Source organism: Henckelia pumila, chromosome 3 (genome assembly GCF_033568475.1).
Source record: "Henckelia pumila isolate YLH828 chromosome 3, ASM3356847v2, whole genome shotgun sequence".
In the NCBI taxonomy this organism is placed as follows: domain Eukaryota; kingdom Viridiplantae; phylum Streptophyta; class Magnoliopsida; order Lamiales; family Gesneriaceae; genus Henckelia; species Henckelia pumila.
The window spans coordinates 180,584,532-180,595,611 of NC_133122.1; the positions used below are offsets into that span (position 1 = coordinate 180,584,532).

The 11,080-nt window shown below is 31.2% G+C and overlaps 1 protein-coding gene across 2 annotated transcripts; it reads left to right on the forward strand.

Moving 5' to 3' along the window:
* Positions 1-8,231: 8,231 nt before the first annotated feature.
* On the forward strand, positions 8,232-10,790 carry LOC140891565 (G2/mitotic-specific cyclin-2-like). 2 transcript variants are annotated; one of them, XM_073300122.1, is made up of 11 exons: positions 8,232-8,417; positions 8,534-8,666; positions 8,779-8,835; positions 8,975-9,020; positions 9,137-9,292; positions 9,374-9,499; positions 9,591-9,680; positions 9,774-9,995; positions 10,086-10,184; positions 10,272-10,450; positions 10,532-10,790. In XM_073300122.1, the coding sequence occupies exons 1-11, from the start codon at positions 8,354-8,356 to the stop codon at positions 10,677-10,679; spliced, it is 1,320 nt and encodes a 439-aa protein (XP_073156223.1). In that variant the 5' UTR covers positions 8,232-8,353; the 3' UTR covers positions 10,680-10,790. The 2 variants fall into 2 exon arrangements, with proteins under 2 accessions (XP_073156223.1, XP_073156222.1); XM_073300121.1 differs by having other exon boundaries at positions 9,774-10,184.
* Positions 10,791-11,080: the final 290 nt, after the last annotated feature.

The window sequence follows — 11,080 nt, forward strand, 5'->3', positions numbered from 1 at the left end:
CATTGTTTGCAACAACATATACTTAAGAAAATTCATTATTTTCCTAGTGAAATCAAAGATAAAGATCAATTAAGAAGATTGCTAGGATTATTAACTTATTCTGAAAATTACATTAAAAAACTTGCAGAAATCAGAAAACCTCTTCAGGTAAAACTTAAACAGGACTATAAATGAAAATGGTCAAAAGAAGATACTAATTATATAGACACTATTAAAAAGAAAATAATTAGTAATCTTCCAGAATTATATTTTCCTTCAAATAAAGACATAATAATAATTGAAACAGACGTCTCAGATGAATACTGGGGAGCATGTTTAAAAGCTTATACAGGAAAAAGAAATTTAGAATAACTTACTAAAAAAGCTACTAGAAATAATGAAGAATTATTTAATTATACATCAGGAACTTTTCAAGGTGCACAACTAAATTATCATTCAAATGAAAAAGAATTATTAGCTTTAATATATACAATTAGAAATTATGAGATTTATCTTATTTCTAAACCATTTTTAGTAAGAACGGATAATATGAATTTAACATATTTCAAGACAAGAAAAATATCAAGAAATGCAGGGAGAAATGCAGCAAGGTTAATTAGATGGCAATTGGAATTGAACCATTATCAGTTCGAGATCCAGCATGTCAAAGGAACGGACAATTCATTACCCGACGCATTAACTAGAGAACTTCATTCAAATTATACTATCCGTAGTACCAGAATGACAAAAGAGATCCTAAGTGATCCAGAAAATGACTGTGAGTCATCCGAACATGCCTTAGAAAGCATGAGAAATATAAATTAATAAATTGAGATTTATATTCAAAAACATGAATTATTTTATGACTTCAAGTCATCCGAACATGCCTTAGAAAGCATGGGGAATATAAATTGATGAAATGAGATTTATATTCAGAAACATGAATTACTCTATGAGTAAAATAATCAATCTCATGAAGATTGGTTCAATTCTTGCAAAAGAATTCATAAATGCAATGATACGCATAATAAAACTATCCGAATTACTCAAGATAAAGAGTTAAATTTCTAACCATTTTATACATAAATATATATGTTTCTTGTGCAGGATGGAGCAATTAGATCAATTAAAAGAACAATTGATTAACATAGATGAAGAAATTCAGATTTTTCAACAAAAGAAAAGGAATATAAATAGAAAAATTCAGAGGATAAAAGAAAAGATGACAACCTCGTCATCATCATCCTCACCAAGAACACCAATCAAGTTAGCAACTCCATTTGACAAAATAATGGAGATGAATGAAAAACAGTCAATGGTCACAGCCAACACTGATAACAAAGAAAAAGAAAAAGGAAAAGGAAAAGAAAAAGAAAAGAAGAAAGAACCGGTGGTCACAGCCAACATCGAGAAAAATGAAAAAGAAGAAAGGACGTTTAAAAGTGCCCTTGAAACAAGAGAAAAAATATGTCAATCTGCAACCACAAAAACCAATTTTTGAAAAAACAAATTTTCCAGAAAAACTCAAAACTGAATTCTTTGAAATACTAAACTATTTGAGAATAGCCAAACCATCTGCAGGATCTTGGCTACAAACTTGTGACACACAGAGCATATCAAGAGCAAGAACAATACAAGGTGCTCCAACGCATGAAGTCGCAAGATTCTTTTCAAATGGATTATTAAGTGGATTAGAAGTCAGTCCCAACAATCAAGAGATATAACTATTTCCATATCAACTAAGAAATAGTATTATCCAGTTCAAGAAAGCAGTCTTCAAGGACGAACCAGTGTTAACATTAAGTATTCATTCAACCCTTTCAGATTGGGAAAATGACAAATTCTATCAACCGATGATATACATTCAATGTCAAAAAAATAAAGACAAGTTCTTATTTGAAGAATCAAATGAAGAGAAACCAGTAATGGATATCTCAACACTTCCTGAGATAAGAATAAAGACATTGATTGACATGATCTCAAAGACAGGAAAGATTGATGAAAACTCAAAGGTTAAAATAAATTTTGCAACCAGTAAAATTTTATTAACCACTGGACACAAGAAGGCAATCCAAAAGAAAGAACAAGTCATGTTAGCTCAATTCGAAGCTCCAATCTATGAAGCAAGAGTTGACATGACCCGAGAAACCCAACAAATACTATGTCAAAGACTAAGAACAATGATTTCCACTCACAAATGTGGACATTGCCAACCCATTCAGACAGAAGAAGCATCTGTCAAAGAGGACAAACCAGCTGTCAAAGAAGACAAACCAATAAAGAAATGGTCCGAATGTACCAGTGATTCAGAAAGTGACACAATGTAAAAACAAATGAAATCGTGGACCACACCACATGTGAAAGGCATCCACTCAGATGTAAAATGAGCTGTTTTCCATTATGTAATGTCGGATGGTCCTCCTCTTCCTTTATTTTTACTACTATATGCGTTTCTCCACGCCTATAAAAGGAGATGTTTGTGTTGTAAATGGACAAGTGAAGTTTGAGTATCTCTCTCTTCTTAAGTTTCTTACAATCTGGTTCATACAAGACGTATGAAAACTATCAGAAACTAAGAAACATAAAATCAGAAACAAAATTAAGCCTTATAGCTAATAACTAAACAAGCAGGGCGTAAGGAGGATAAGGTTGGAAGCCAACCATTGAAGATTCATGATTAGAGTAAACTTGGAAATCCATAAAGCAAGTACCAGTTGATCAAGTGATCGTTAAGGGAAAGCAAGGATTTGGCCTCTGCTCAAAACCAAGACTCATTCAATCAAGGTAACCTTTCCAAATCTCCTGCAGCCCTTGATTTAAAGAAATAGTCAAAATACATTAATCATGTCATCATCCTTTATAAGAAATGGAAGATTAATAATAAAAAACAGGTTTGAAATAGAAGATGATCATGAATATGATACATTTCATGAATATCGTTTGAATACTTCTGATTTAACCATATTTGAATCAATTTATCAACTAAAATTTGTAATAATAACCTATGAATGGAACCAAATTAATCGGAAAACATTTATCTGTTATAAATGAATCAGATTTGTAAAACATGAATGCAAGATGATCATGAATATGATACATTTCATGAATATCGTTTGAATACTTCTGATTTAACCATATTTGAATCAATTTATCAACTAAAATTTGTAATAATAACCTATGAATGGAACCAAATTAATCGAAAAACATTTATCTGTTATAAATGAATCAGATCTGTAAAACATGAATGAGAAATTCATAAGAATTCCGCAACCAAATGAGAAATTCATAAGAATTCCGCAACCTGGTATCAGAGAGGTTAAATAAAGCAGATTATAATGCCTGGATTAACTTTAGATATTGAGATTAAAAATTTATTTGATAAAATAATCTTACTAAAAGATTCACGTCTAATAAATCAATATTGGCTTAGAATAAAAGATCTACAAACCCTATACTTCAAAAATCATAAAAAGGAACATTTTTCAAGCACCTGGAAAATGATAATACAAATTTCTGAAAATGAAGAAATTGAAGAAATAACAATCTGTTATGAATAAGAATAAACTTTGTTATCGAAACCCGATCAACAAAAACAAAATAATAAAAATAACAATTTTTACTAAATGAAAAATATATGAAAATACAAAAGCAAATATCTTTAATTTATATTCTCAACATATAAATTTTGATATAGAAAATTGTGAAAACAATTTGAAACATCTCAAGAATTTTCAATTTTTAATTGATAATTTCGAAGATTTTCAGAATCTATTAGAACAAATAGATTCAACAAAAAGACTTCTAACAGCTTTAAAAAAATTAAGAAGTTCTATCAACTGTTAAATGACAGAAGTAACAATTCCAAATCAAAACAACCACATTAATGAATCTGAAGAAAACCAAGAGTATAATTTGAATATTATATTTAATCAAAGTAAGTTTGCTGAAATACAGAAAACAGGATTTTCTAATTCAAAAACTAATCTAATAGATCAACTAGGAATATTAAACAAGATTTCAAATTTTATTAATCCCAGAAAAAATTTAATTTATTATTCGATTCGTACAAAAGAACGATCATGTAAAATAAATAACGAATTAAGGTCTAATACTCTGAAATTGTTAACAACTCAAGATATTGATACCATCATGGCAAAAGCCAGTGAAAAAGAACGATCTGAACTAAAATATGTTCATATCGGAGGAATTGAAATAATAGTATCAGCTCACTACCGAGAAGGAATAGATACACCAATTGAAATCACAGTTCGTGACAAAAGGATACGTAATTTCGAGGATTCTATCATTGGAAAAATTGAAGGAAACTTATGTTACAAAAAGATGAAATTTTGTATTTATCCACAATACAATATATCTTTTTTTGATAAAAACATAAATGACGTCTTAACATTAGATTATTACTTTTATAGAAATAATCTTATGTTAACAGGAAACCATCCGATCAATATAAACTATGTTGTCGGTTTAGCAATAAGTAATAATTCTCAAACAGGAATAATTTCAACAAAACCAACTATTTTTGTTGAAAGAATATTTGAAAATATTACAAGAATTGAACACCCTCGAAAAACATTTATTGAAGAAATAAATCCCTATAAAAGATGGAGTTCAGATGACCTCCAAATCACAAAACAGTCTGTACCAAGAAGATCATTATCATTTGCTAGAAATGATGAAGATATTCTTGAAAAGATTGAAACCATGAATCAAAATATTCTTTAAATTAAACAAGCTATTGTTAATGAGTCAACCTCATCGCAATGACGTCCTTAATAAAGTTAGAAAAAGATCTAGGAGATTTAGAAAATAATATTAATAAGATCAATCTATCAATACAAGAATTAGAGAAAAATTTCAAAGAATATATTGATTTAGCAACGACTAGATTAATAATTGAACAAGAAAGACATAGTAATGAAATATTAAACTATCTTAAAGAAGTTCTTCCAATAGATAAAGGAAAAAAGGAAAATGAAAGAAGAACCACCATTCAAAATTGAATCATGGTATAGAAATCCTCTTAGTTATGGCAAACATAAGTATGGAGATGTTTAGTGAAATAGACCAAACTAATTTTGAACAAATAGGAGTAAATACAGAAGAATTATATCATTCACATCAGGAATCAGAACAGTATAGAGATATGGATATTTCAGAATCAGAATCTGAAGATGATTCTAGACCACGATTAAATCTACGAACAAATGTAGAAGGTAGTGGTGGAAGAGATGATGAAGAATTTAAATATAACAGAGACCAATACTCTGGATCTTATAAAGATGTTAGAGATATTCTTAGAGAATCAAAAACATCAGGATTTGTGAAACATAATATCTTAGATTTAGGTTGTTCAACAGCTAAAGAAAGAAAATCAAAGATAGATCATTGGGCAAATGAACTATCAGTACAAATTCAATTAACATCATTATTAGACAAAAGTGAGAATATTCAAGTTTTAACTCATGAGATGATAAAAATGACACTGGTAGGAGCAGTAAGAACTTGGGCTGAAAACCTAGTAATTACTAATCTACCACAAGGAATGACAGGACATCGATATTTCGAACTATTTGTTGATGCCTTGTACCAAGAATTTTTAGGAGTTTCTAATAACGACGCTAATTTAGTAGCCAAAAATATAGAACAAAATAGAGCAATCTTTATTCTGGATAATATAAAATTATGTAATTTATGTTATCTAGAAGAATTTATATGTGACTATGAAACAAACTGTTATCAGTTAATAGATGCTGATAAAGAAAAACATTATAAATTAAGTATTTTTAATAAAATACCTAATATACCAATAAATAGTAAAGATGAATTCTTAACTAGCGCTTATGCCAAAACACTAGGAGGAGCTATTAAATTTATTAAAGATGTTATAACAAAAAAATGTCATGAAGTAACATTAAATAAAAGAATATCCAGATCTTACAAACAAAACAATAAAATTTGTTGTGACAAAATGGAATTCACAGTAAAAGAATACGGTTGCAAAACAAACATGTCACACAGACATTTAAAACCATAGAAACAAAATAAATTTAATAAACCTTATAAATCTTTTAATAGGAAATTTATTCCCTATAAGAAAAAGAAATTTAGAAGGAATTTCTTCAAAAAACTTTATAAAAGAAAATTTTATAAAAAATTTGACGATAAAAAACCACATTGCCCAAAAGATAAAGAAAAGAACTGCACATGTTGGTTGTGCAATGAAGAAGGTCATTATGCAAATGAATGTTCAAAACGAAATAAAAAAAAAAAGTTAAATTTTTAGAAGAATTATACACTTTTGGATTTTATCCAATAGAAACAATTGAATGTTAATCAGAAGATGAAAATATTTATTATCTTGATGAATCAAGTGAGTCAAATCTGATTCCACATTTGATAATTCAGAAAATAATAATGATTAAATTAAGAACAAGGGCATTTTTGGAACAATTTAAACAATAGAGAGTTGAAACAAAGTTTAAACAACTAGGGAGTAAACACAAAGTTAAATTTGGCTTTGGGGGGTGATTTGTAAGTTGCCATTTTTACAACTTAGTTTTATATATGGAATCAAGTCTACTTAATTTAATAATAACTATAAACCATAATTTCTCTTTTGACAGTCAGTTTTGAGTGATACTAATTTCCCCACTAAATGATATTATTAATTTTATTTTATTTATATTAATAAAACATCATAACGTGCGAAAAGCTGCCAAAAGACTTGGATCATAATTGTCGACCTCGACCATTAAAAAGTAAAATGATTTATAAATTAGATCATAAAATGCGAATAGACGATTTTGAACTACTTAACTTTACTAATCTCAGTTTTATAGAGGATTTCCCTTACATATCAATAAAAGTTAAAAACATAAATAAATAAAAAAAAAAGATATTTTGACATTTGGTAGCATGCATTCTCCTTGTATTAATTAAACAATTTCCAAGTCAAGAAAATGACGATTGACATCAAGTTAGTAAATCAAGACTATTAAAAAATAGAATTATATAGTATTTTAAATCAAATAGTATATTAAATATTTTTTTGACTGATGCGTATGTAATATGTTATTGACGAGATTACCCTTAATTTTTTGGTATAAATTATGTATTATGTAATTTTTAATCTTGGAAAGGCTATATAAAATATACTTCTATAATTAATTTTTTTTAAAAAAAAATACCTGGAAATACAAGGTGCATATTAAGTTGCATAATTGTGTATTAAATTTATGGCAAACACACAACTAAGTCTTAACTATTATTCATCTTAAATTAGTTCAATAATTTTAGTCAAAAATCACTTTTTGGAGGCGTTTACCGCTGCCATATGTTCCTTTATTTATTTATTTTTTTCAACAAAGTTTAATCATTATACTGGCACTTCTCGAATTGTTACCCATTTTTTCTCCATGTTTAATTACATATAATAAATGCTATTTCTAATATTCACCATTTCACCTCAACTTATTTAAGAGTACTACTTGGATCAAAAAATGGTGCGCAATATTTATGACAACCATTTAATACTGGTAAATTTCTCCAGAAAAATACAATGATTGACATAAAGCACAACATGATGTTAAATGTTAATGCCCTTCCATCACGAAAAATTTCTTACCCTCAAGAGTTGAGATTAAACACTTATGAGTCAAGTCGATTCATATATAAAATGAAAAGTATATTTTTTATGTAAAATTTTTGAATCAAATAGGAGATCTTTTTACAAAAATTTTTGTGTTTCGGAAATTTTCACACCTCACGAGTCTTTTCAATTTCACACCACATAAAAAAATCACACCACCTCTAGTAGCTATGCTTCAAATTTGTTAGATAATTTTTTCACTCGCATCACACGTGTGATTTGACTGCAAGTATATAATAAAATGTAATTCCACTCACCCCATCATTTTTTTTTGGGATTTTTCTGAAAATATAAATTTTTTTTAGAATTGGGAAATTAATTCAAAATAATATCAAGCCCAGATACATGTACATAGTGGGTAAGAGCGGCTCTGAAATCCGGAACAATAATTACATTAAACAATCAAAATCAGACAACTAAAAAAAAGGGGTAAAGGGTCTTAATTGAATTGAAAGCAATATCTCACATGCTGTGCGACATTTGCCAACCAAGGTAACCGTTACACTAGCCGTTGGATTTGAAAAATAACATAAACAATGCACCGTTTCTTTCCACTGGGCAAATACCCCCCTTCACACTTCTCTGCTCTGCTCATCTCCGCCATTGTTGAGCGCACACCACCGCTCCTCTCTTATCTTTTCTTCAGCAGGATCTGGAGCTGTTTCATTACATCTTAATCGGGCTTGTGTTCGTTTCCTCGGATAAATGGGAAAAATGGTTATATCTGATGAGAACAAGCCTGTTCAGGTTGAGCACACAAGTCTACATGGTAAGTTTGTGGAATAAAACGTGGCTAAATCTCAGCTGGGATGTGGTTTCTTGGACTCCAGATTATCTTTTAATGTTGGATGTATTTTCATTTTTTCTTTTTGGAAAAAACAAAAGGTGGGGCAGAAATGGGCAGGAGGAAGTTTGGAGTTGAAATCCCACCCAACAGAAGAGCTCTTGGTGTGCTGAATCAGAATTTAGGGGGAGCTAATCCAAACCATTGTGTGATTAACAAGCGAGGATTGCCTGAGTAAAGATTCTAGCTCAAGATTTTGTCCCTTTTTATATATATACTTTTTGTTTGCATTCTTGAAGTGTTTTTGGCCGATGAAGTGATTATTTGGCCATATTCTTGAATTCAGAGCAAATGGGATTTGTGATAAGAATGCTCAAGTTCCTTCCCATAGGCCAATAACAAGGTCAGATTTCTTGCCCTTCATTTCAAATTATCTCCCCCTTTCAGAATAAAGTTTCTTCTCTCACTAGGAATTATTTTTCCAAAATTCCTAAAGCACTATCCTCAACATTTTGCTGATGTAAAATCCGTGGTTTGTAAAGGAAATATGCTTCACAAATGACAATCTCGCAGCAGCATTGCCCAGAGGTAAAAACAAAATATGGTTTAAGCTTGTGTAGACTTTCTTGGTAGTCATGAATTTCTGCAGCCCGTCTCCCAAAATTGTAGGATTCGAAGGTTTGATATATTCTTACATTAAACAGGAATCCAAGAAGCCAAAGACATCAGCAAATGATTTAGTTGTATGGGAGGATATCTCCCTAACAGATTCAGAGGATCAATTAGGATCTGCTAAAGACCAGCCTGTGCCCATGTCTTTGGAACAGTCTGGATTCGAAATGACCGAAAACAATCAAACTGTATGTGTAACTTTACCACTTTTTCCTTTTTCTTGAAAAATATTGGTCAAGTTTAAGACTTTTAGATCTAACCCCTCTCAGAAGGAGGTCGTAATGGAGGACATATTTGAAGACACTATCTTAGACATCGACGGCTTCGATTCAAAGGATCCACTTGCAGTAGTCGAGTACGTCGAAGATTTGTATGTCTACTACAAGAAAATGGAGGTAAGAAACACCAACTACGTACACTAGTAAAATATAAATCAAATTGCAATGGAAAGGCCTTGATTGGTTTAAAATGGTTTGTTTGATTCAGAGTTCTTGCTGTGTTTTGCCCGGATACATGGTGGAGCAATTCGACATTAACGAAAAAATGAGGTCCATTCTCGTAGACTGGCTTATAGAGGTGAGCCAGCACCACATGTTGTCACTGTCTTTTAATAGGTGTATAATCTTAAACTTATCCCAGCCTTGTTTGTTCTTGGTTATGACACAACAGGTACACCACAAATTCGAACTCAGAGACGAGACATTGTTTCTCACAGTAAATTTGATCGATAGATTCTTAGAAAAGCAATCGGTGGTGAGGAAAAAGCTTCAGCTTGTTGGTCTGGTAGCACTGCTTTTAGCATGCAAATATGAGGAAGTTTCAGTGCCTGTTGTGGATGATTTGATCTTTATTTCGGACAAAGCTTACACGAGGAACGAAATTCTTGAAATGGTAGCTGTTCTCACATTGATATTAATCCATTGTTCGCAGTTCTTGGGGATATCTAATCCAATCCAACGTTTCGTTTTCGACATTCTGCAGGAAAAATTGATGCTGAACACCTTGCAGTTCAACATGTCTGTCCCAACTGCTTATGTTTTTATGAAAAGATGCCTTAAGGCAGCCCAATCGGACAGAAAGGTAAGAATCCAAGTTAGTCAAACGTGGGATTCACCGAAAGGAAACTAATGTTTTTTTTCTCCTGTACTCCTTGTATAATTAACACAGCTGGAGACACTCTCCTTCTTCTTGATTGAGCTGTGTCTGGTGGAATATGAAATGCTCAAGTATCCACCATCTGTCATGGCTGCTGCAGCAACATACACAGCTCAAGCTTCGCTTCACGGCGTCGGACAATGGAACAAGACATGCCAACATCACACCGGCTACTCAGAAGATCAACTAATGTAAAGAGCCGTTTAATTACAAGCAGCATATCGAATGCATTATATTTCAACTCCTATTAATTAATTATGTATGTGCTATAGGGAATGCTCGAGAATGATGGCGGGGTTTCATCAGGTGGCGGCGACCGGAAAACTGACCGGTGTGCACCGGAAGTACAACACGTCGAAGTTTGGCTATGCAGCAAGACGGGGGCCAGCGCATTTTCTTGTGCAAACTCCAAGCCCATGATAGGGAATTGAGAAGCATGTACAGTTGGCTGCTTAACTAACTTTATATGACTTCTGTGTAATTGTGAGAAGATATGGGTTACAAAATAAGTTGTAGATTCGACAACTTAAAGTTTTTACGAACCAATTTGATTAATTGCTGATTAAATTGTACACTTTTCAATCTTTGATCATCGTCTAATCTAATAAGACACAGCTGTTTCTTGTCCATTTCATTTACTTCTGCATGACATATATATCATATTCAAAATATTAAACTAGTAGGGATTGGATTCTCAATAAATGGATTTTGGTGATGACGTATTTGGAAAGAAATGCTTATAATATAATATTAAGATTTTAAGGTTTAAGCAACTTTACTTACTGGATTTTGGGCATGGTTGGTTTTGGACCCAAAAAAAA